Source organism: Camelus dromedarius, chromosome 34 (assembly GCF_036321535.1).
Source record: "Camelus dromedarius isolate mCamDro1 chromosome 34, mCamDro1.pat, whole genome shotgun sequence".
Taxonomy (NCBI): domain Eukaryota; kingdom Metazoa; phylum Chordata; class Mammalia; order Artiodactyla; family Camelidae; genus Camelus; species Camelus dromedarius.
The window spans coordinates 19992184-20017631 of record NC_087469.1 but is presented as its reverse complement, the minus strand read 5'-3'; the positions used below and the strand labels follow the sequence as shown (position 1 = coordinate 20017631).

The following is a 25448-nucleotide window of genomic DNA, read 5'->3' as shown; positions in this document are numbered from 1 at the left end:
AAGTCACAGTCTTCTGTGAGCAAGAGTGGCCCACACTATCCACCTGCGCCTGATGAGCGAAGCATGTCCTGCCGGTTAGGGCAGGGGACAAGCTATGGTTTTCCATAAGCACAAGCGGCCCTGAATCTATGACCTCGAACTAAGCAAAGCAAGCAAAGCATGTCTCCGCTTTTTACGGCAAGGAGACAGTTTGTAGCAGATCCTGCTAGCAAAGCAGCTTCAAGGCAACTAAGCTAAGTTCCCTAGATGAGGTGGTGACTGGTATTGAGAGTTTAGTCTTTTGTGCTCTCAGACATTTTGCTTTGAGGTAGCAGTATAATGACAAATATAGAAAGCATTGGTTTTGATTATACATTTCTTATGCCCTTACATAAAGATGAGAATACATAAAGGTGAGAATATGATTTGGTAAAAGCAATTTTTACAGTATCAAAGTTTGATAAGCCAAGTTTGTGCTCCCACACAGGTGAGCCCCCTGGGGGCCTCCATCTCCCTGCTTGTAAAATGAGGTGAGGGACCTGGAGGGGCTCTGGGGGGTTTCTGGGGAGGGAGGCAGTTTGTACTCAAGCAAAGTGGTGGCCAGGCCCCTCTTCTGGGCTCATCTGGGCAGCCCTCCCCTCTCCAGTCAATGTGGAGGCAAGGAGAACTCGGAATCAGAAAGGTTCTCTCAGCAGAGTCTCAAGGAGCAAGGATTGTCGAAACAGGGGAGGAAAAAGCAGAGCAGGACTCGCTGTAATTCTTGCCTCTTTAACAGAATGAGGACAGGATCCTGCACTGCAGCAGGACATACTCAGGTTAGATTTGGCAGAACTTCCTTGATGGCAAAGAAGGCTGTTAAACACAGGGACAAAAGAAGCAGTGAGAGGGAGGGACAGTTGTCCTTAGAAGCATAATTAGTTATATTTTCATGTGTCCCTGAGGTGGTGTGCATGGTGGGACCCCTTCCTCACCTCAAGGTCTTGAACAAAGTAGCTGATTCTGAAGCCCCTGGTCCCACCTGATCCCCCCACCACACATACTCAGAAGGAGCAGGGCTGCATACTGAGCAGGGCAGAGAGGGTGATGGGAAATGGGTCCACAGTACATAGAAACACACTGCCTGGTGGTGCCACTTTGATCCAGCAACACCAACAGTGGGTCTAGAGTCATCACCACGTGAGGGAAGGAGTCCTCAGACCTGATGGGAGTCTGAGCTACTAGAAGCACTGACATCCTCTAGTCCCGCTAAGGTCAGAACCCACCTACTGGAGCTGCCTTCTGGGGCTGTGAGGCGGACACAGGGTGGCCCTGACAACAGGTGTCTAGTAGGAGGACCAGCCAGGGATGCAAACCCTAAAAACATATGTTGGATAGCCTGTAAGTCTCTGGCAACTTGATAAAAGAGCATTTAGAAGTGTCCCCATAGATGACTGCGTGTCACGGCTACATCTGCACCCCATACACACATGCACACACGTGTGTACACCCAGGACTCACTGGTTGCACATCCTCCCGCCCACCCAGCACATACAGGCAGGAAACATGCAGGGGCTTCTTTGCCCAAGGAGCCCTGGGAAATTCCTGCGCAGCCTGCTGGTCCCGCTGCTCCCCTCTGCTCCCTTTCCAGCCTCTCTCCAGCCCCCACGCTGCCGGCTGCCTTTTCTTTGGAATGTCCAGTGCACTGGGGTGAGGGGGAGTGGGGATGTCCAGAAGGACACACAGCAGCTTGGCAGGCCTTCGGAAAGCAGCAGTGCTGACAGGTGCGGCCCCCCTGTAGGCCGGAGCCTGAGACACCCATCTCCACCCAACAGGCACCCTGGTATCCTGGCAGGTACCAGTTGCCCCACCAGCCATCTCCCTCTCCGGGTTCTTGAAGCCAAGGGGGAGCGGCACCCTCCCAGCTCCTGGCTCTGCCTTTCGGTCCCAGAGAACCGCCCCTCAACTGCCCGGCCCGGAAACAATCACCCTTTGAGAAAGCCTGCCAAGCCGGGCGCCAGGAGCCGCTGGGATGGAGGCGGGGTGGGGGTGGGGGGCTTTAACTCCAGAGAGCAAGGCCCAGAGATGTCGCTCCGCCCGCAGCCCCGGCTCCAGCTTGCAGCTCCAGGGCCGCCTCCGCCGGGGAGGGCGCGGGGGTGATACCAATCCGGGGGTCCCTTCCCTCCGCGCCCCCGCCTCAGCGGGCGAGGTTGGTACCGACCATCAGCCGCGCGGGTCCCGCCGGCAGCTGGCGCTCGCTTGGGGTGGGGGCGGGGGCGGGGGCGGGGCCGGCTGCGCTGTCACAGCCGCGGCGGCCGGGGCGCATCCGCCGCTGCCGAGGGGACTCTGCGCCGGCCCAGTCGGCTGGGCTCCGGCCGTGCGCCCCGGCCCCCGCGCCTCCGCTCTGCGCTCCTGGGGCCCGCCCGCCCCACTCCCCTCCGCGCCTCCGGCCTCTCTGCCCGGCTCCCCTCCCCACGCCCGTTCCTGAGCTAAGCGCAGAAAGGCCAGGCCGGGCCGGGGCGGCGGGCGGACGGCGCGGACCTAGCGGCTATGAAGGGGCCCCCGGGGGCCCGCAGCCCGAGAGCCCCCTGGGACGGAGGCGCGCGCGGCCGGGTCCAGCAGCCTGGGGGTGCCGGGGCCGGGGCGTAGGGGCTGCCGCCCGCGATGGACCTCACCGGGAATGATCTGGACTCGCCGCCGCAGGTCAGTGCCCCCTCGCCGCCGCGCACAGAGCCCCTTTATGCGTCCGCATCAGTACCCGCGCCATGTCCTCCTGGGCGCGTGTGCGCGCGCCTGTGTGTGTGTGTGTGCTTGTGTGCGTGTGTGTGCTTGTGTGCGTGTGTGTGGCTGTGCGAGCAGCGGGGCAGCTGGAGAGCCGCCGGGAACCGGACTGGGGCCGAGGGGCCTTGAAACAAAACCTGGGCGATGCCCGCCCTCCTTGGGCGGCGTGGAGTGGGGAGCTGGTTCTCAGCAGCTCCCAACAGCTAGCCTGCTCTCAGCTTGCTGGTCCCTCCCCACCTCAGCAGGTGGTTCCTGGGGGCCCGGGCCTCAGGGGCCAGCACCCGCTACACGGGCTCCCCAGCGTTGTCCTCAACCGCTCTGAGGCTGCAGCCACCGGCGAGTTAAGTCTCCGCAGCTCTGCCGGGGATGCTGAGGGGCTATGAGGTGGCCAGGTGTCCCAGGGTCCTTAGGATGTTCAGTGTAGAGGGAGGAGGGAAGCATGACCCCATTCACCCTCTACCAGCTGCACTGGGGCTCCAGCATGGGGTCCTGATCCCTCCCAAGTCAGAGCCCATAACTTCTGAGAAGGAGCTGAGACTTGAGGCAGGAAAGAAGGAAGAAAGAGGCCATGGCATCCAGCGGTGCCAAGGAAGGAGGTGACAGCTTGGGACCAAGCGCTGAGGTCAAGAGACACACACACACACAAGACCTTGTCCAGTCTCCCCTTCCCCTTCTCTGGCCAGGCCTAGTCTCAGCTGGCACTGTCTGCATGGATTCTTGCAGAAGCTGGGGCTGAGGGACTCCAGGGATTTCTGATGCACTGGACTCTGAAGCCGGCCTTGCTGACCATTGTCAGCCCCGTGCCTGGAGGGGGACGGGGGCAAGGGCAGCTACACCTGCATGGGAACCAGTCTGGGTGGGGTGCCTGTTTGGACTTGAGTGTGGGTTTTGTGGCGTGTACTGCTTCACAGGACTGGGTAGGGATGTCTTAGTGCATAGCCTGTGACACTATTGTGTGCATTTGTGTGGAAATGGGGACACAGCTTCATAAGGTACTGGGGTTGTGCAGCGTGTGGCTTCACAGGAACATGGCTTGAGGTTTTCTGAAATTTTTGTTCTGTGCCTTGTGTCTCCCTATCTCTGTCAGTGGCCACCACAGAGATGGACATATTTCCTCCCAAACCTGCACAGCTGGGGGCCATTACTGGCTTTACTGGACCAAACTTCAAGTCCCCTTCCCTCCGTGTGGAACGAAGACCCTTCCCCCGTGAGACCCTCAAAGAGATTGTGCACTGTGCTCAGTCCATCCCCAGCAACCCCTAAGGTTCTGGAGCTGCGTGCCATTCCCCTCTGCCCCTTTGGGTGGGAGCAGAAAGGCTTGCCGGGAGTACGGAATGGGGAGGGCTGATGGATTTGGGCCCCATTCAGCAGTGGTGCCGAGTGGCTTGCCGTGCCCATTCTGTCCCAGGCCCTTGGACACCTGGGCATCCCTGTGTGTTCAGGCACATTAGAGGCCCACGGGCGCTGGGCTGAATATGTGCATGTAGGTCTCTGGCTGAACAGGCACTGGCTAGTCCCCAGAGTGTGAGGCAGGTGAATCACTGAGGGGCACAGGCAGAGACCAGGAGCTGCAGAGGAAGATGCTGGCAGGGCCAGCCCAGTCCCCTCCCTCGGGCCTCTGGACCCACCTGGGTTTTCCCACCGCAGTTCTGAGGGGCAGGGGCGAGGGGTGAGGGGACCAGGTCACTGTACACCCCTGGTCGTGAGCACCGAGGGGGAGACAGAGCAGGAGCCCTGCAAGTGTGAGAGTTGTCGCAGGGTGAGCTGACCTGGAGCCAAGCCCTAGGATCTGGGCGTGTTGGTTCAGCTTGGCTGCAGGAGGAGCTGGCACAGAGGTGCCTGAGAGCTCCCCTCGGCTGAGAACTGGAGGGGAAGGGAAGCAGGGCTCGGGAAAAGAGAATCTGAGAGTCAGGCAGGCAGAGCAGCTGCGAGAGACAACAGACAAAGGGACAGAAGGGACATAAGCAGGCTCACAGAGCAGCCAACAGGGAGCCCAGTGGGGCGGGAAGTGGGGGCGGCAGCCGGCTTCCTTCCCGAGTTTCCCAACCCTGGGTGAAGCAGGGGCACAGTCTCCTAGGAAGGTTCTTCCCAAGGCTCGCATGAATGTGGGGTTCGGAGGGAGGCCCGAAGGCAGAAGGGGGACCGCCTGTGAGACCGGGACCCTCAGGGAGACGTGGCCGGGAACCAGCCCCTGTGCTGAGGGCTCCCCTACCTCCTGGGGCCTGCCCCACCCCCAGCCCTGGGTACAGTGGGCTGGGGGCACCCGACACCTGGAGATAAGGAGAAGGAAAACCTCCTGCTGCAGCCTCAGGTCTCCAGCCGGAAGGCCTCTGGGGGCCCCGCTGAGCACGGGGTAGGGCACGGGCTCAGCCAGGCGGGGCCGCTTCAGGCCCTCCATGACCAGCTGGTGGACTGTGGGGGAAGCTGAGCCCTCTAAGCCCTGGCTCCCTGAAGGCCTGTGAATCCAGGAGCCCTCTGTACCAGGCTGTTTGTGGTAGAGTTCTAGGTGGATGTCACCGTAGTGTCTGGACTTTGCTCACTTCCGCACGTCTTCTGAGTGGCTCTGGAATTTGGAGTAGCCATTCTGTGGCCAACCCGGAGCCAGTCACACTGGGGTTGCCATCTCTCCTATCTCCCATGCCTCCAGACTCTGGGCCTTCTCTGCCTGGCAGTGCCTGTTTCCCGGTGCCCCCTTGCCCATCATGGCAGCAATACCGTTTCCATGTCTGATCAGTAGCAATGTGGTCCTTTCACTTACCAGCCAATGGTTGTCCAAAAAAATCCATGCAACTGATGAGAGCTCCAACCCGGTGGCCTCTTGGTGTCTGTGCTGAAGGATGGCGAGGTGGATGGAGATGGCTCCAAACCCCCACTTCGTGCTCATTCACTGAGCACCTACTGTGTTCCAGGCTGTGGGCCACGCCGGGAACTGAAGCGTCAGAGTCAGATCAGGTTTTCTATTTAGCTTTGGAAGAAAGGACTGTGTGGGTTGCTTTTTTTTTTTTTTTTCTTTTTTGCAGCTATAGCAAATTTACTTTTCTAATGAGGTTTAGCTCCAGCCAATATTAAAATGAGTCTGCACTCCCTGAACACACCAGCAATAACAGAGCAGCGGCCTCCCAGCCAAGTGCTTGGCAGGGCTTAGGGCTTCGCCAGCAATAAGCCCAAAGTGGAGAGTGTCTGGGCCACCAGGATCTGGATGGGCTTGGGGATAAAACTTGCCTGCAGTTTTAGACTCGTGGACCGGGTTTCTCTCTTCAAGCCATTACAGTTGCTTCGGGAAGGAGGGGAGCAGGGGTGTAGAGACGGCAGGCTTGGCCGTGGGTACCAGGAGTGGACCCAACCTGCAGCTGGCCCTGGTCTGCGGATGCTCGCCGACTGCTGTGTGAGGCTGGGCACAGGCGGTCCTCTCTGCCTCACTTCCCTCCATCTCGTTCTCTTCTGCATGAAGCAGTCGAACAATCTGGGCTCTGAGGCCATGAGTCCCTTTATGCTCAAGACTCTGGGCTGTTCATGTAACCATCACTCAGAAGCCTGAGCCCAATGCTGGAATGGGGTGGGCTGCTCTTCCTCCAGGTGGGCTGTCCCCCAGCCACACCAGCCACATCTCAGCTCAGTAGCACATGTGTCTAGTAGCCATCACATTCCCTGCATCACAGAGTTCTCCTGGCAAATGCTGCCCTAGACTCTGCACAGAGGGTTCAGCCAGGTGCTGCGAGCACGGAGCCCAACTGCTGGACTCAGATCCCTGCTCTGCCGCCACAGCTGTGTGTCCTAAGGCCAGTACTTAACCTCTCTGTGCCTCACATTCCTCATCTCTAAACGAGGACGATAGCAGGATGTCTGTGAGGCAGGACTGAGTGTTACGGTTAATCACATTAACCACTCAGAAGAGGAGTAGCAAGTGCTTTGCTTTGCAATTTTTTATTGTTCGTTCAGTTAACGTTTCACGTAGCGAACCCTTGTGGAACCGGCGCATGGCCTTGCTTCCATCTCTGACCCCTCTGAGCCTCTCTCCTCACCTGCGACAGGCATGAGGCCGGTGGGTGGGCCTGCTTCGCTCTCCCCAGGACAGAGGACGGGGGGTGTCCGTCTTTGCACACGAACATGGCCACACGCATGGGGGAAGTGGGCACACCTGAGATTCCGTTTATTGGCACCACTCCCACCAAAGACCATTTCTGGAGCCCCCACGCGTTCAAAATAAAAGGAGCTGCATGAGGTCATGGGTTCAATCCCCAGTACCTCCATTAAAAAAATAATTTAATAAGTAAACCTAATTCCCCCCCCTCAAAAATTAAATAAATAGAAATAAAAAATAAATGGAGCAAATAAGGTCCCGGCCATCAGCATCTTGCTGGGTGAGGGCCTGAGGGCTCCGCCTGGGCTACCGCCCCTGGTCTTGAGGGAAGGAGAGCCCAGCAGAGGGAGAGGGGCCTTGGGCAGACAGGATTTAGAGGTCACCTGGCTGAGCCGGTCCCAGCACCAGGTGTGTCAGCCACTCACCAAGGGACAGAATCTCGGGAGCCTCTGTCTCTTCATCTACAATGGGAGGGGCATGAAGCATGTGAGCTTTCCTCCCAGACTGTGCTGCTGACCCCGGAAAGCTCTCCTTTACAGACGTCCCTGGAGCAGGAGGCAGGAGCAAGGGAGCCCACTGGCCGCGAAGGCAGAGAAAAGAGTAAATGGGTCTGGGGAGCATCTGCAGCTACGAGCTAGCCGTGGACCCACAGGTGGTCTGGCCCAGACTGGGAAAGGGGCGGATTCTGTGGCTCTAGGCTGTTTCCTCCTTTCTACCAATGAGGAAGCCAGTGCCCAGAAAGGTTCCATTCCTGTTTCAGGTCACACAGCACTTTGGTGCCTTGTCCCAGATGGTGGCCTAAGTCCTCAGAGCCTAGCCCTCCCGCTCTCAGGCCCCCCCATGTTGTGCAGGACAGAGACGAGCAATGGGGTGGCAGGAGCAGCTCCCCAGGCTCAGGATAGGAGACCCACACTGGACCCCCAGGCCCCTTCCACCCACCCGCCGGCACAGGCCTCCTCTGTCCCCCTCATGACAGCTGACCCCAGAGGACAGACCTAAACTGCCTTGACAGGGCCCCAGGGAAGGTCAGCTGGTTCAGACCACAGGCGACACATTAAAAATACATGTGAAACTTTAATTAAACCAGTGAATCATCAGTCTGCATGGTATGTTCACGCATGCTCTGGCCGAAGGAATGAGGTCAGCCTGGAAATCAGGTGGGGTGAGCCGTTGGGCCCGCAATGGCTCGAGAGGGTTTGGGGTGCTGGCTCTGCTCAGACCAGACCCAAAGCCTTGGGTCCCCATTAGCTGACTGGGGTCTTTCTAGGGTGGGCTTCTCAGCCCGAGCAAATCTAGGCCATCCTCAGCCCATCCCCACCACTGTCCAGCACGCTGGGAGGTAAGTGCAGACTCAGAGGTGTCAGGGCTGCGTCCCTGGAGATGCAGTTTCTGGAAGGGTGCGGCCAGTGGAGCAGGCCACACCAGGCCACCTGGAGCACCTCCTTCCAGGGGCGTCCATGCGTGTACTGAGTGCCTCGCCCCTTCGTGCCCAGGCGGGACCCACGCTCGGCTCCTGGGCAGTTGAGCTCAACTTGCTGTACAGACTCTGATCACGTGTTTCTCTTCTTTTTCTGTCAAAAAGCTCTGAACTAAAGCTGAAGTATTACTCACCTACCTCATCACCTGTCGATGTTAACTTCCTCTCCCTCCTGTAAATCTCACTCTGGGAACAAGTGTCCCACTTGCTCCCAATGTCCACCACCTCCCTCCACGCCCGAGGACTGGGGACACAGTGGGCTGCCCTGTGTGTGCACGTGCATGAGTGCATGTGTGTTTAAGTATGTACAGGCATGCATGTGTGCATGTGTGTGCATGTGTGTGTGTACACGCACACATCATCTGTCCACGTCCTGTCCTGCTCATTCCTAACAACTCATCTGGAGCCTCTGGGGGCTTCCCACAGCCATGCCCTGTGCGTGTTTCCTGGCGGTTACCCTGCCAAGCAACAGCCAGCAGGGAGCTGCACGCACTGGGACAACACACAGGTGCCCACCCAGCCCTGCTGCAGGGAAGGCCTCCTGTGCCCCTCCTTCAATGTCCAGGTGTGTCTGACCCATCTACCCAGACCTTCTGGATGGCAGGTTCTTTTTTTGTGGTTAGAACAACAGCACAACAAAATTAAAATGTAGCATCTTAACTGCTCTTAAGTGTGCAGTGCTGTTAAGAACATTCATCATTCAGTGATCTTAACCATCCACCTCCAGAACCTTTTCTTTCTGCGAACGGGGAACTCTGTATTCGTTAAACTACCCCCGACCTAGCTCCCAGCCCCCAGCCCGGGCACCTGCCCTTCCACTCTCTGTCTACAGAGGTCTGACCACTTACACATCTCTGTGAGTGGGTCACACAGGGTTGGTCCTGCTGCGCTGCCTCTCCCTGAGTGCAGCATCCTCTGGGGTCCCACGTGCTAACAGGTGTCAGGATTCTCTTCCCCTCAGGTTGTGTCCCACCATGTGGATGTGTTTCGTTGTCAGGCTGGGGGTCGTTTGATGCCAGACCAACCATAGGGCAGTGTGCTAACTGCGGTGTCTCTCCACTGCCCTTCCCAGCCCGGGGGCTGTCGGGTGGGAGGTGGTGCAGACACCTCTGTGCTGAGTCCTAGGCGTCTGATTTGGGCCTCTGGTTGCTCCCCTGACTGTCCAGTGCCAACTGCATGTATGCAGTGCCCAGCCCATGTGACAGTCCCCAAAGGTGGGGCAGGAGCAAGTTGGGGAGAGCACTCCCAGCAGAGGTACCAGGTGGGCTGCTGAAGGGGCACCCACTGGGCCCCCAATCCCCCACCTCCCGGGCACCCGGGACTCTGGGAGCTGGGGGGCAGCTGGGGTCTCCTTGACCCCCATCCACAGGGGAGACCCAGAGAGGCAGAGATGGGCCCATGGCAGGAAAGGTCAGCGTGTTCAAGGGCATTTTGCTATCATTGTATTGGAACCAGGCAGGACCTTGTCTGGGCAGAATCTCAATCTGTGCTAGGGTGACCCGCTGCCAGTTCTGCTTGGCCTGTCCCCAGTGGCGGGGTGCAGCCAGGAGATGGAGGCAGTGGGGAGACGGTCCTGGGAGCTGTGGATTGAGCCCCTCTGCTCCCCGAGCTTGTGACTCAGGCACAGGGGACCCGCCCTCGGTCTGCTCTTGAGCTGGTCTTCCATCAAGTGGAGACCCAATCACAGGAGGGCTCCAGCCAGGCTCAGAAGCCGAGGGTGTGCACACACGCCCACGGACACACATGCACTCGTTCAGACCGGGCGTTGGCCACGCACACACACGTGCATGCACACACACATGCATGCACACACACATGCATGCACACGTGTGTGAAGACGTGGGCTGCAGCACTGTGAGGTCACTCAGGAGCTCTTTGGTTTGTAAGGGGTCAGGCAGGGAGGCAGCCTCAGGAGCTCTCAGGATGAATGGCAAATTCCACGTCCAGGCGGACAGGCAGCAGGCACCTCTGGTGCCTTCACCAGGCTTACAGGCCAAGTCAGACAGCATCAAGAGGGCAGTGGGGAGAGGGAGTGGGGCATGATAAAACACAGGGACATGCAGGCCCCACGCTGGGCCATGGCAGAGGCAACAGCAGGGGTCAGAGGCCAATCTGAGGAGGGAAATGAGGGAAGTAAGGGGGTGCTTGCGGCTGAGGCTGGGCCTGGCTTGCTCTCTGGGCATCTGGACTCAACCTGTGCCCCTGGGGCTGGCCCAGACCCTGGGTGGGAGGGGAAGTCACCATCTGGATGGACAAGGGCAGGTCTGGTGGGTTCCAGAGCTCTCGGGAGCCCTGCAGGGAGGGAAGGCGCTGTACTGGATGTGGGTCACACAGCCGTGGGCAGAGGTGGAAGGGAAACGGGAGAGGCCGCAGGGAGTGGTGGGTGTGGCCGCACGGCAGAGCCTGGATGACACCGAAGTTTTCGATCTGTTCAGATTCCACAGTGAACCGGATGTTAACACGCAGTCCAAACCTGTTTTCAGTCTTCAGCGAGTCAGAATCCAAACCTAATCCAAAGGCTATTTCTGAAAAACCAGAAAGCAAACAAGGGAACTGCCCCAAACATGCAAAAAGTGAAGTGTATTTTCTGACTCTGCTCGGCTGGAAGAAACCAAAGCTGTCATGTGGGGTTTAACACCAGGCCCAAGTGGAGCTGGCCTTCCCTGCTGCCCCCGCCCAGGGTTTGGTCTCCTGGGGAGAGGCGACAAGGTGGGGAGAGGCACAGAGTCCACACTGCCCTTCCTGCCAGGCCTTCTGAAGTGAAGGCCAAAGGTGGCCAAGTCATGGCAGGACGCAGAGCCCCCAGGGCCTGGCCTTCCCTCCCCAGCAGCCTGTACCATGAAACTGTGGGGGAGCCCCTTCCTGGGCCCTCAGCTGACCAGGGTGGGCAGGGCAGGGCCGTCCCAGTGAGCTGGGAGCCTGTCCTGGGCCTGCAGGCGGGAGGCAGCATGCACAGGCACCTGGTGTGAGCAGCTCCGCTAACTCCCAGACCTTGGGCCCTGCCAAGCCATAATTTCCTCATATGTACAATGGGGATGAAGCCCCCTGCCTGCCTCTCAGCCTTCAGTGGAGACCAAAGGGCTGGGCATCATGAAAACTGAACCTCACCTGCTCCAACAGCACGGCCGTCCAGGACCTCACTTCCCTCCTGAGAGTGGAGTGAGCTGTGGGACCTGCTCCAGGGCGAGGACAGCGGGTGGAGAGGCCACTCGTGTCCTGTCAGGCAGGGCGGGGATGGGGGCCGGGGGCCAGGGCTCTGGGGCCGGCTAATGGAGTGTGGACTGGCTGGACCGGAGCTGAATAGCTCTGGTGTCCGGCTCTCCTGAGCAGCAGCAGCAGAATCAGTACTCGTCCCCTGATCCCATTAGGGCTCCCACAGATCTCTGGGCAGGGTCAACCCTCCCCTCACGGGGCCCCAGCTTCTGTCAACCTTGCCCCTCCCCTGCCTTCTGCAGCCCCGGCCCCCTGACCCGCATCCCTCCCAGGCCCAGGGGGGCTTGGGCTCCTGGAAGACGAGGACGGCTTCTTTCCTCGCGGGCACAGCCGGGGCTCTCCTCCATCCCTGGAAGACCAATGTCCTTTATTCTGTCCGTGCACTAAATGGTACCCAGGCCAGTGGGAGCCTGGGGTCCCCTCTGGTGGCCAGTGAGCCGCATCCTTCCCGAGCATCTGTAATATTTGTTCCCAGCCTGTTTGTGACGGTCCTGCTTGTTCTCATTGTCACAGAATGTGACACACCATGAACTGTGAGCTGGAAAGAAAAGAATGTGTCGTTTCTATGAAAACTAAGTGGAATGCTCTCGACTCCATGAGGTGAGCCTGGGAAAAAACTTCTCCAAATTAGGTGAAGATTGGCGGGAAATGTCAGGAAACTCCTCAAGGATATGGCACTGGGTTGTTCACTGAGCGTCCCAAAGCATCCCCAGGTCTTGTCACTCTGGAGAGGTCAGGCTGCAGGCACAGCGCCCGGCCCTCCCACTCCCAGAGGGCAGTGAGCTCCCGGGAAAGGCTGAAGCCTGCTTCCAAAGAGGGCGGAGCTGCACTGGCCAGGAGGAGTGTTGGGTTGCACTGCGCAGTCATCGGGGACCACCGTCCATCCAACTCTGGGCGCTTCAGTCCTTGCTTCTCCTGAGCTGACACGTGTGGCTTGTATGTGTCACCTGGAAGGAGTCTTCACCCCACGGCCTCCTTGGCCAGCCAGCCAGCCACTGTCCCACTCCAGAGACGTGGGGTTGGGTGGTCTGTGTGTAACAGACTCCACGCTCACACACACACACACACACACACACACACACACACACACCACACAGGTGCACACATGCCGTCTCTGCAGCACCTCCCCCAAGAGAGGGCCATGTGAAGCCCCTCCCTGAGGGCTGGTCACTGCTGGAAGGCCGCCTGTCCATCTCCCGTGCCTCCGCATTGTCCCTGGAACCTAACCCAGAGCCCCACCCACCACCGATGCTGAGACTTAAACAAGCTTCCTCCGCGGGAAGATGCCTCCCTACACGTGTGGGACCGTCCAGCCTTCAAGCCGACCTCACCTGGCTTTGCCTCCCCAGCCTCGCCCCTCCTGTCCAGCCTGACTGGCTCCAGCCCAGCCTCGGGCCCATCAGAGCCCCTGATCTAGGTCCCAGGACACTCTGAAACTCATAGGTCTTCCCAGACGTGGCCCACCTCCAGGGCTCACTGGCCCTTAAACCATGACCGAGCTCCTTGGAGAGCCATGTTGCGGCCTCTTGCTCTGACTCTGGCCTTGATGGACCCCGACCCCCGTTTTGTCACACAGGACATTTCTCCATCCTCACAGCCCTCACTGTCCGAACCCCAAGTTGCTAACGGAACAGAACTGAGACTTCACCAGGGTGCTCCCAGTCCAGCCCTACTTTTGGAGATGAGGGCAGGGGCTGAGGAGGACAAGCAGGGGCCCCGAGCCCCCATGGAGGGCCGGCCCCCGGCCCACTGGGCTCACATGCCCCTCTCTACAGCCCTGATCTGTGTCCAGTCGAGGCCCTGGGAGGTGCCCAGGGGCGGAAGGGCCCCCATCTGTACTTGCTGAGGGGCACAGGACGATGGCGGCGGAGGATGGACACAGACACGAGCCGCGGTGGAGGGCAGGGAGTCGCGGCCGTAGCAGACACGAGCCCCTACTCACTCTAGCCTGCAGGAGCCTCCCTCAAACATCTGTTCTCTGTGCCACGCCCCTCCCCCCTCTAAGTGTGACCCAGCTCTCCTCTGTCTTTGCCTCACCCCCTTTGCCCAAGCCCACCGAGGGCGGGGTCTGCAGAGGCACCAGCCCTACCTACAGGCAGGCAGCCCCTACTTCAGGGTTAGGGTTAGGAGCAGCTACCCCATCTCAGACTTAGGCCTCTAGGTCTGGGGTGGGGGTAGGTACAGCTTCCACCCCCACCCCAGGACCCAGGCCCCAGTTCCCATAGACCCGCCCCCTGCTGGCTAGCTGGCTTCCCCCAAGGCTGGGGCCCTCCCTGCTCTGCTTAATAACCTCCTGGTAATTATCTCCACAATTTTGCTGCTTGCTTATAATAGTCTCCATTAAAGTTATAGGGTTTTCAGGCCGTAATGGCTTCCAGAGTAATTAATGCACAACTGGGTTTATGGCTAAGTTTATTTTTAGAGCTTTTCTGCCTCACCCCCTCCCCCTCCTCTTATAGATGCTTTGACCAGACAGACTGGATGGGATCAGAGCCTCCCTCCACGGCCCCAGCCTCCATCCCCCCATGTCCACTCCGGCCCCCTCCTGCTCCCCCTGGGGAGGTGCTGGGACCCACTCTGGGGCCTGACCTCCCTTCCCGAGCTCCTGACTGCAGCACAGACCTAAAGGGTCTGGCAGCTCAGGTCTGGCTCCACCATGTGCTGTGACTTGGACGAGACACTGACCCTCGCGTCTCAGCAAGCCCCGGGTGAAACGGGGAAGAGGTCCTCACCTGCGGCTCAGGAGTCCTGAGGACTGAAGTGCTGAGTGCATCCAAACAGCTGTTCTTGTTAAAACCGCAGCCCAGACCACCCACAGAGGAGCCAGTGCCAGAGGCAGGAGGCTGCCCCAGCTCAGCCACCTGAGTGCACCAGGCAGGCCGGGTGTGTGCAGAACAGCCCCAAGCTCACCCTGCCGTGGCTTTCCCACCCTGAAGTAGTGCCCTCCCCAAGACCAGGACTCCTGGAAAAGCTCCAGGGTGATCACAGAACCAGAGGAGACCTCCCAGCCAGGCCTGTTGGAAGGGCCTCTCCTCCTAAGACGCCCAGCCAAACAGAGCTCCTTTGCAGCCTGTCTGTGGCCTGGGGTGGGTGGGAGATCGGCAGGGGTGTAGCGTGAGCTCACTCAGCACAGGAGACCCAGACTGGCATCCTGGGGTGGGATCCTGGGCTCCAGCACCTGCTGGGGCCACGGCATGGGAGTCTGAAGGAGACCCAGCACGCGCCTCAGGATTATTCTCCTCTGCTCTCTGTGCCCCCACCATCCCTGCCTGTAACCTTAACCTGGGGGCCTCCCCAGCTGCCTCCAAAGAGACTGTGGAGGTGGAGCTGAGGGGGGGTGGGGGCAGGGTGGCCACCCCAGGACACCACAGTGCATGTCACTGAAAGATGACATGGTTCTTCCACGAGGCATGAGGACCAGACAAGGACAGGGAAACAAACTGCCTCCAAAACCCAGGGTCCAAATCCTGCTCAGCCCAGCTCCTGGCCGTGCTGGGGATGGGTGGTCCCCCTCCCGTCGCCCCTGTGGACCCAGCTGCACCTTGCATGGTGCTCAGGGCAGAAGTGATGAGGAAGGTGGGAAATGGGATGTGACAGTTTCCATGGCGTCAGGAGGCTCAGCGCCCACCTCCCGTCACGTGGGAGGCCAGGTCGGGGCACGGGGGCAATCTCCCCATGCAAGGCCCCTCTCCTGGGGCCTCTGCTGCTGCCACTTGAGTGCCATCTGACCAGCACGTGGCAACCCACCCGGCCTCGTCTCCTCGTTGACACCCAGCTGCAAGACCTGGGCTCTGTCTTACCCACGGGGGGGGCTTCTCGAGAATGTCCCACCAACGTCAACAAGAGCAGAGTGTTCCCTCCCAGGACCCATCCTCCAAATGCCTCTTATTGGTCCTCAGAGGACCCAGCCCAGCACCAACCCCTTAATCCAGGCTGTGGAACAACCATGGGGGCACCAGCATTCAGCATTCACAGACGCTCATGTGTTCCAGATGCTCACTGAGTATATCTGGCCCACGGGCTCCACGGGCGTTAAATTGTTTAATTCCCAGAAGCCCCGGGAAGGAGGTGCTGAAGGTGCCCATTTCATAGATGAGAAGCCTGGAACACAGAGATGAGCTGGGGTTTGATCCCAGGCAGGTGTGTCTGCATCTGCACCCTGCTGACTCCAAGTGGGCAGCACATGCCCTGTGCCTGTGGGGACAAAGGTTAGCAGGCAGAAGCCGGGATCCACCCAGGAAACTCAATGCTCTGTATCCCCAGCCAGCCAGCCCTGCTGGGGCCTGTCCCACCCAGGTCTCTGGCCATCCTCCTCTGCTCTGTCTTGCAGGTGTCCACCCTGCAGGGTTCCTGACTGCATCCTGGACAACACACTCCTCAGCCTCCAGTCGGGTGGGGCTCTGCAGAACTGCTTCGGCAATGGGTAGGTTGTGAGCACCGGTAAGGCCTGCTGGCCAGCATTCGGCCTCCCGCTCCCCCACGCCCAGCCTGCCTGGCCCATTCTTGTTCTTTTCTCCCCTGTGTTTGGACCATCCACCACCATCGTGCAGGTAACGAGGAGCTGTGGACCCAGCCAGCCTTGGAGATGCCGAAGAGACGGGATGTCCTCGCCATCGTCCTCATTGTGCTGCCCTGGACGCTGCTGGTCACCGTGTGGCACCAGAGCACCATCGCGCCCTTGCTGGCCGCACACAAGGGTGAGCCCCTGGCCCACTTCTCATGGGCTTTGGTGATGGGGGTGACCAAAGCCAAGGCTGCTGGCAGCTGGGGAGCCATAGGGTGAGCCAGGCCAACGACCCTCCTCTGGGTGGGGGGGTCTTGGCCGCTTCAGGGACCTGACAGAAGCTGCCACACATGCGGAGACTCAGGGGCCAGATGCTGTCCCCGCTCCCCGGGCACACTCAGTGGCTGGTGGGGCTGGTGGGCGGGCGGATTCCCAGCTGTGCCATAGCCTTCCAGGGAGAGTGTGCTGTTTACTCCCTTTCTTCCTGGTCAGGAAGCCCTGATCCAGCCCTACCAAGTACAGACCGTCCCTGGAGCAGGGGTGGGAAAGCCGGCTTCTCTTGCTCTGAGGCCAGACCTTTTCCCGCTCACGGGGGGCTCCCTTCACCCCAAGGCCGGGCATGTGCCCTCACCTGGCCTGCCCCCATCCCGCAGTCTCCGGTCCCACACCCTCCGCCCCTGCGTCCACACGCAGACACCATCCTCCAGGGCAGCCCTTCTCCCACTGAAATGTGTGTGAGAACCTGGGGGCCTGATGAGGCATGGGCATGCCCGGCCCACCCCAGAGACAGGGCAGGGTCCGGGTGGGCCTGGGAATGAGTGATCTGGGGGCAGGCAGGGGCCAGGAAGCAGTTTGGATTCCTGATATGGAATCACACGTCGGGTCTTACTCAGCCGGGGGTCCTAAGGCTTCCACCAGGAGCAGCCAAGGTGAAGGTCGCTGTGAGCCCTCTGCCAGGCTGGGCACCTGGAGCCCCTGACCTTTCTCCTTGACTCCAACATGTCTCTTTGGTGCTTGTCATTCTGCAACCTGTCATTCCAGAGGGGCCATAACTACCACATGTCAGAAGACAGCACCACGTGGATTCCATTCTCGGCAGAGCTCTGGGGTCAGAGAAGTCGGGCTGTTGTGCTTAGCACTGATGTCCCTGCCTGAGGACAGGGAACTGGCCGCCTGTCTCCCCAGAGCAGCCAAGGCAGACCGAACGAAAGCGGCACTGAAAGACGTTAGGGAGGCCCGTAGGGCTCAAAGGTGGCAGAAGCCCTGCCCAGCCACATTGTGAGGCCCGGGCAGCCTCCCAGGGCACAGACCCACTCAGGGGATGATTGCAGTGGCGGAAAGAGGCAGGCAGGGGAGGCTCGGTCTCGTTCCCCAGCCTCGGTACCAAAACTTCCCTCGGGGCGGGATGAATTTGCCCGTCTTTATATCCTGGTCAGAGTCTCCTCTCCTCAAGATTGTTCTCTTAGCAGCTTGACCCAGAACTGCTTCGGGAAGCCCCCTCTGCTCCCCGCATCTGTGCTCATTTTCCTGCTGCATCTGCACCCGTGGGCCTCGCATCCCTGGCCGGGGCGGGGTTCCGGCTGCCGCTATGTGTCCCGTCGTGCCTTCAGCCTGTCTGAGCTCCCTGAGAGCCCGGACCTGTGTCCCCTCCGGAGCCCAGCGTCAGACCCCACCTGCTAATGATGGGACTGGGGCAGAGAGGTGGCAGCGGCTGGTTCACAGCATCCTTCCAGAACCACGCTTCCCTCCTTGGGTGTAACCGCTCACACCATCCTTTCTGTAGCTGCAAGAAGCCACGGGGAATAGAGCTGTTTACCACCCTCCTCCTATACAAGAGGAGCTGAGAGTGACCTGCTGGGCAGTGTTCCAGCCCTTTAACCCCGTAGTAACTCGATAAGGTAGACACTGTTATCAGCTCCCTTTTGCATTTGGTAAAACTGAGGCACCAGAAGCTCCCTGCTCAAGGCCATATGGTTGGTACGTGACAGAGCTGGGCAGGGTCTGAGCCAGGTGTTGGGATCCTAGGTCTGTCCTCTGCTCGTTGCCACCTCCTGCTGAGATGCTGTGAGGGCAGTGAGGGCCCAGTCATCCAAACAGGAAGGGAGGGCTCTTAGGGATGAGAGTACCAGTGTGCTGATTCCTCTTGGTGGTGGGACTGATGCTTCGCCCACAGGGAAGATGTCCAGGATGTAAGAAAGGCTTGGTGATTAGAGCTGCCTGGGCCAGAAGGAGGGGCTCCCCATGCCTCCAAGTGTTTCACCTGAGGCCAGGCCTCCACCAGGTTTCATCCAAGTCCCTGCTGGGGTCCTTGGGACACGTGGTGTACACAGCTGGGTGCAGGGACAGGTAGGGTTCCAGATGGTTGAAAGCGCGTATCCAGAAAGTGCAGGTTAGGAGACCGACACCAAACCACAGAACTAAGACAGGCCTCCACTCTGTCCTTTTGCCCAAATGTGGGGATACCTAGAATCAGAAAGGACAGGATCAGGACAAAATTTTCTTGACAACTACGGGCGACACCCTAGAACAACAGGCAGCAGTTAAATATCAAATTCCACACCAAGATTCAGAGGCTGGATTATGAAACCCCAATGCGAGGGTTTGTGAAAACCCGGGCAGGGTAATGTTAGACCCCAGGGCACAGTGAGCTTTGTCCGAGAAGGTTCTGACACCGCCCTCAGGCGCGGCAGCAGAGGGAGGCAGTGCCCAGGCTCTGCAGTCCCACACTGGCTCTGGCCAGATGAGGAGGGCATAGGGTGGCAAGGGCAGAACACTCTGTCACGTTAAACCCAATACATTTGTGAACCGAGGATACAGGCTTGGGATTTGGCCAGCTGCCCTCAATAGCTACCGAGCTGTCAAATGTGGGAAGGAGGAAGAGGTCATTTCTGTGTCTCTAGCAGTCAGAATTAGGAGAAACCCGGGAAAGGATGTCAGGCAGGCAGCCTTGACCTTCAGCCCCAGCCTCCCTGCCCCCTCCCAACTCCGAACCCTGCGGCAGGTGGAGGAGCAGAGGAGAGGTGTGGCAGGGCAGGGCTGGGGCCCCTGTGGTACCTGTAGCCTGAGCCAGCCCACACAGCTCTCTTCCGCCCACCTGCAGATGACGGCAGTGACTCCCGGCGTGAGGTCCCTCCCGGCACAGACCCCAGGGAGTACTGCATGTCCGACCGCGACATTGTGGAGGTGGTGCGCACGGAGTACGTGTACACGCGGCCCCCGCCCTGGTCCGACACGCTGCCCACCATCCACGTGGTGACGCCCACCTACAGCCGCCCAGTGCAGAAGGCGGAGCTGACGCGCATGGCCAACACGCTGCTGCACGTGCCCAACCTGCACTGGCTGGTGGTGGAGGACGCGCCCCGCCGCACTCCGCTGACTGCGCGCCTGCTGCGCGACACCGGCCTCAACTACACGCATCTGCACGTGGAGACGCCGCGCAACTACAAGCTGCGCGGAGACGCACGCGACCCGCGCATCCCGCGGGGCACCATGCAGCGCAACTTGGCCCTGCGCTGGCTGCGCGAGACCTTCCCGCGCAACTCCAGCCAGCCGGGCGTCGTGTACTTCGCAGACGACGACAACACCTACAGCCTGGAGCTCTTCGAGGAGGTGCGGGCCGCGGGGGAGGTGCAGGCCGCGGGGGAGGTGCGGGCCGCGCACACGCGAGGGAAACCTGGGAAATCCTGGGAGGGGCAGCCTGCAGGGCCCCAGGAGCCTGGGAGAACTGGCTGAAGGGAAGGGGGTTGGCGTTGGGACTCCCAGACCATAGCCCTGGCCTCGGGGCATTGTCTGAGGGCTTCCGGTTGCAGGTTGCAGGGGCGGGGGTTCTGTGTCGACCCTCGGAGGGTCCTGTGGTTTGGGAGTCAGGGCAGTGGGGAGGGGAAGGAGTCATTTCAGACTCTAACCTGAGAAGACAAGTGTTGCAGGAGGGGGCAAAGCAGGCAGCAGATCGCGCGAGAAGGGGAGTGTGACCTGGGTGGAGAGGTGGGCTAGCGCCCCTGGCCCAGCCACACACAGTTCACTGACGACTCGCCTTCCGCGGGAGGGGCTCCACGCGGGTTGGCAGCGCAGGCGCCCTGACACTCTTCCCCTGTAGATGCGCAGCACCAGGAGGGTGTCCGTGTGGCCCGTTGCCTTTGTCGGCGGCCTTCGGTACGAGGCCCCACGGGTCAACGGGGCAGGGAAGGTGGTCGGCTGGAAGACGGTGTTCGACCCCCACCGGCCATTTGCAATCGACATGGCAGGATTTGCAGTCAACCTGAGGCTCATCCTGCAGCGGAGCCAGGCCTACTTCAAGCTGCGTGGCGTGAAGGGAGGCTACCAGGAAAGCAGCCTCCTCCGAGAACTCGTCACGCTCAACGACCTGGAGCCCAAGGCAGCCAACTGCACCAAGGTCAGACCCTCGGCAGAGCTGACAGTAGTCGTGCAGGCCTTCCCGGCCCAGGCAACCCTCCCTGTGGAGGAGGGAGAAGGGAACAGGGCCTGGGAGACCCGGCCTCCCAGGACGGCAGGTTACTGCCCATCAGGCAGCCACACTGAGGGCAGGAGGAAGCAGGGAGGGGCGACCAGCGGGGCAGAGCCCCAGAACTGCATCTGTCTCTCACAAGAAGCAGCTGGGCTCCATGACCTCCCACCAGACACACCTGCATGTGGGCACACACGTGCACGCACATGCACAGGAACATACGTGGACACGCGTGTGCACACTCCCACACACCTGCGTGCGTACTCAAGAACACGCACGCGCACACACACACACACACAGCGCTTCTAGCTGGGACTTCTCCGGCTAGGGCCTGGGCTGTCATGTCACTTGTCTGAGCTGAAGGCCCAGAGGAACCCTCTCCCTCTGGAGAGACCCATCGAGAAACAGAGGAGAGGATGAGAAGCAAAAGGAAATCTTGGGGCCTGTTTGTCTGTTTCTGTAGCTGTAGACGTTCTGTTTCCCACAGATATTTTGAATGCATCCTATGTACAAACAGCGAGAATGAGGGCTGGGTAGAAATAAAGAACAAAGGAGGAAACCCCGAGGGAACAAGGGCAGGATGGAGGGGCCAGGGAATGCTTGCAGTGGTGGGAGGGAGGGAGCAGGCGGTGGCAGGGCGAGGTCAGGGCCCGCCCCATATCCTCTTGTGTCTCTGGACACACAGATCCTGGTATGGCACACTCGGACAGAGAAGCCGGTGCTGGTGAACGAGGGGAAGAAAGGCTTCACTGACCCCACGGTGGAGATCTGAGCCCCAGGACACAGGTAGGGTGAGGGAGGTAACACAGGGCAGGCCACCCAAGTCTGGATGCAGAGTAGATCTGCCGAGGCTTGTCCCCTCTGTCTTTAGTAGTGGTGGTCATGGGGCAGACATCAGCGGGAGCAACAGGAGTCCACCAACCCTGCATGCTGGGTCGTTCTGCCACCAGCTGCTTGGGAGGCCTGGCCATCCGGGCACCGCCCGTCCGCAGCTCCCTCCTCACAAGTTCTGCTCTGTGGACTCGCCCAGGCTCTGTCTCCTGTGGGTTCCTCCTCAGTCATGGTGGAAGCATGGCCCCCAGAGCTGGGCTCGGCCCCCAGGTGCCACTTTTCACTGTCTGACCTTTCTGTCTCTGGGCCTCAATGTCTTCATCTGCACAATGGGTTGCTGGGGTACCAGGCATGTCTCTGGAACTGTAAGTTCTGCATGCATGTTGCTACTTTTGTTTGATTCTTTAAAACCCTCTATCGAAGTAGGTCACAGGCTCCATCTACACTTTAGGAGTAAAGAAACATTCAGAAAAGCTGAATGGAGTGAATGGTACCAGGTGATGGGCAAGCTGGGGATTTTGTGTGGGCTTCCTGTGGTCTTGTCGCAGAGGCAGGAGCTTGGACCGTGGGACACACATCTGTCCTCTGGCCGGGAGTCAAGCTGCAGCTTTGTATGACATTGGCAACTGCCTGCCCACGGGGACCACAGGGTGTCATTCTGCCTGTCTTGTCCCTGAAATTAGAAAATTACCTTGGTCGGTGCCACTGATGCGGTTGGCACAGAGCATCACTCCCTGCCCCATCCCTGACACTGGAGCGCCTGCCCCCACTGCCTCTCAATGGGGACCCCGGGGTGAGCTCTGCGGACCCCCTGGGTGGCCCCCCCAGGGGGCCCTCATGCCTCACCCTCCCTCCCTCCCCTTCACAGGAGCCTCCTTCTCAGACCCGGTCCTGGCCACCTCCTCTCCCCACAGCTGGTGGCCCCTCCGGGGCAAACTTCTAAGGAATCACCATCACCCTCCTTCCTACTCTGGGGCCTTCAGAGAGACCAGCTGATGGCAGGACAAAGGACGGAGACCCTAAAGCACAGAAACCCCAGACCCGTTGTTCTCTTCCATCCCGCCAGGGCAGGGCCTGCTGGAGCAGACACCGTGGGCCCTGAGCCCAGGAGCGATGCTGGGCTGGGAAGGAGGTGAAGGACCTGGCGGTCCAGCAGAGTACCCCCCACACACACCCCCGATCCCTGCTCCCGGCCCCACGCACGACCACATGGCACAGACTGGCCAGGCACTTCTGAAGACGGAGAGCGGCCCCTGGCCCGGCATCAGTTGGAGCTGCTCAGAGGAGACACAGCCGTCTGGCTTTCCTCAGCTCCTGTTTCCAGAGCATAAGACTGTCTTGCTCCCAGCAGGCAGCCAGCCCAGGGTGAGGGGAGCCAGGCTGCCAACGGGCTCCCCCTTCCCGTACCTCGTGGTGGGAGTAGACCCCCTTCCCCAACCCTCGTCCCTCAAGCCTGCTCCTTCCAGCACAGGGAAGGAGGTGGGACCCTGAGCTAGCACAGGATGTGGGCTGACCTGGATGAAGACCACGTGGGCCCCAGGCCCCTTGCCTAGGCTGAGCCTGGGGAAGTGGGAGCCCTCCCTGCCCCCAGAGCCCTCAGAACTTCAGGCCACAGGGGGTCGAGGGGGCCCAGGTGTGAGGGAAGGAGGAGGGCCCGGGCAGCCCCACAACTCCTGCTGAGGGACTTTGGATTCGGGAGGAGTTCATGGAAGGGGCAGAGATGATCTGAACACTGAGGGCAGGAGGCCGGAGTGCACACTACTTTGGAAATCATGCAATTTACACACAAAGTGGGAGAGGAAACCTCACTTCTCCCTCAACGGTGGGGGGTCACATAGAGCAAGCTGGCCTCACATCCAGCTCCCCCTCCACCTCCAAGAAGGAACAGTACGTGCGGCATGCGGCCCTCGGCCCAGGTGATGAGGCCCCTGTCTCCCTGCTCTGGGCCCTGGGCCGTGCACAGCTTCCCGATGGGCCGGCCGGCCGGCCTCCGCCGGTCTCTCACTCACGCTCCTGACGGTTGGAAGCACAATTTCCCTCCCAGTGGAGGAAGAGGAAGGGCCTGAGCCTACTGAGGGGGTGTTCACTTTTAACTGCTAACAGCCCCACTCCACTGAAACTCACAGGACGGGTCTGAGGACCCCTGAGAACCACCCCTGTGTGCGTGCGTGGGTGCACAGGCAGGTGGGACTCAGTCCAGGACCTAACAGTCACACAGCAGCACTGGCTGACTATTTGAAATGGGTTTAACTCCGCCGCCCCCCGACCCCCGTAGTCATGAGACCGTTCGACGGGCTCACCTCCCTGAGAGCCCTGAGCCACCAGGTGGGAGCACCTGGGGACCAAGCAGGTGGCGGGAGAGGTGGGGAGGGCGTGGGCACGGGCCTCGGTCTGTGAGTGAGTTGACTCTGGGCACCTGGCTGCCTCGCTTCCAGGACCAGCCCGAGTGCAGGGCAGCTTGGCTGGGCTGGGGCCACCTTCTTGGCCAAAACCCAGGGCTCGTTTTCAGGAGGTTGGCAGTGAACAGCAAGCTGGGCTAGTCTCTCCCTCTCTCTCTCTCTGATGCCAGTCCAGCTGTTTGCACCTAACACCCTCTCTTAGCCGCATGTGTGTTTATTTATAGTTATACCCAGGTGGACTGCAGTGTTCATCTTTGTTGGGAGCGACTTCGTTGTGAATCAGAATTGGGCCCATGACTACAGTGTGTTTCCAAACCCTCGGGCCGGGGGTCCCAAGGACAGAGGTGGGGGGTGTGGAGCCCACGCAGCTGCACCATCTGATGTTTTAATTCCACTGTATTTAATTTGTTTCAAAATTAAAAGTCAAATATGGTTTTTAACAGTCCTAGCCCTCGTCAGCCCTGCCTTATTTTCTCTCCTTCATGTAACCATCCAGCTGCACTGGTCCACGGACCTCTTTCAGGAGCCAGGACAGAGCAGTGGAAACCAAGGCACTGCCTTCACGGGGCTGCCTTCTCGTGGGAGGAGACAGAGGGACAACAGGGCGCTTCAGCCACAATCTGTTCAAGGAGACAGTGGGGGCGGAGGAAAGGTCGTGCAGCTGGGAGGCGCCGGCCCCTGCCCAGGCCAGCCAGGTGACCTCTCAGCAGACATGCAGGGCCCAGGGTCATAGCAGCCCAGGAAGGAGGACCTCCTGCCAGTGGGAGAGTTCAGCAAACAGGCCGTTGTGGGGCGGCCGACTGGGAGAGGAGGGGGTGGCCGGACCCTGGAGCAGGGGCACCGCACACACCAGCCCTGTAAGAGAGGGGCTGTCGGAGGGTTTGGAGCAGAGATGGACTCAGTCTAACCAGCCTTTTGGAAGAGTCACTTGCTTCCACTGGTGACCCAGGCCCGGGACGGTGGAGTTGGATGAGGGGAGGATAGGGCAGCCGTCGGACTCTGGACGTGGGTAGGAAGAGCCAAGAGTGACCTGAGACCCAGCCTAGCGGCTGCGTGTGCTGACCGGGGCTGCAGCTGGGGACGGCTGGCGTGCCTGGAGCTCAGACCACGGCCCACGTTGGAGAGAACTGGGGTGAAGGCTGGTCACCAGCCCCAAGGGTGAGGCCTCCGGCACGAGTGTGGACCGAAGGAAGAGGGGGCCGGGGAGGGGCTGAGACCTCCAGCACTTACAGGGTGGGCTGACGAGTCTTCAAAAGAGACAGGAGTGAGGCCACTCACTGGCAACAAACCCTGAACGAAGCCTGGAGGGTGCTCCCTGCCGAGGGGCTTGGACAAAAAGCTGGGGTCATCTGACAGGTAAGGTCGAGGACAGCAGGCTGGCCCAGGAGGTCCTTGCCCAGGAAAGAGCCGTGCGTGTGCAAGCTGGTGTGTGTGGCAGAGTAACTGGGGATTAATCTTACAGAGGGGGTCCCTGCAGGAGTCCTTTACACACAGCGCCCTGCCACACTCCCCGGCGCTGGCCCTGCCCACGGAGTCCAGTCTCTGTCTCATTGCCATGATTCCCATTCCGGCAGTTCTGGGAGAGCTGGTGAGCCTGGACAGGACGGCTCAGCTCCAGGGCCCAGTGGCTGCACACAACTGCCCCAGGGCAGTCCCCTCTTTAGCTAAGCACGCGATGCCAACGCTGGGGTGCTGGGAGCCTCACACCTGCTCTTCCCTGCCCATCCCCACCCCTGGGAGGC

At 60.1% G+C, this 25448-nt stretch overlaps 1 protein-coding gene across 4 annotated transcripts; it reads left to right on the top strand.

Annotated features, from left to right (window-relative positions):
• Positions 1-2278: 2278 nt before the first annotated feature.
• On the top strand, positions 2279-24141 carry B3GAT1 (beta-1,3-glucuronyltransferase 1). 4 transcript variants are annotated; one of them, XM_031443337.2, is made up of 8 exons: positions 2279-2658; positions 12021-12107; positions 15838-15930; positions 16058-16204; positions 19112-19620; positions 20108-20404; positions 21162-21262; positions 22176-24139. In XM_031443337.2, exons 3-7 carry the CDS (start codon positions 15927-15929, stop codon positions 21246-21248), a joined length of 1044 nt encoding a protein of 347 aa, XP_031299197.1. In that variant the 5' UTR covers positions 2279-2658; positions 12021-12107; positions 15838-15926; the 3' UTR covers positions 21249-21262; positions 22176-24139. The 4 variants fall into 4 exon arrangements, with proteins under 4 accessions (XP_031299197.1, XP_031299196.1, XP_010996214.2 ...); XM_031443336.2 differs by having other exon boundaries at positions 12021-15930; positions 22222-24141; XM_010997912.3 differs by lacking the exon at positions 12021-12107.
• Positions 24142-25448: the final 1307 nt, after the last annotated feature.

Excerpts from the sequence above, each read along its gene's own strand:
- B3GAT1 (XM_031443336.2), top strand. The coding sequence starts at position 15,600 with ATGAGAAGCCTGGAACACAGAGATGAGCTGGGGTTTGATCCCAGGCAG. Across the intron at positions 15,931-16,057 it reads CAGAACTGCTTCGGCAATGG|GTAACGAGGAGCTGTGGACC; the intron begins GTAGGTTGTGAG and ends ACCATCGTGCAG. Across the intron at positions 19,621-20,107 it reads GCCTGGAGCTCTTCGAGGAG|ATGCGCAGCACCAGGAGGGT; the intron begins GTGCGGGCCGCG and ends CTTCCCCTGTAG.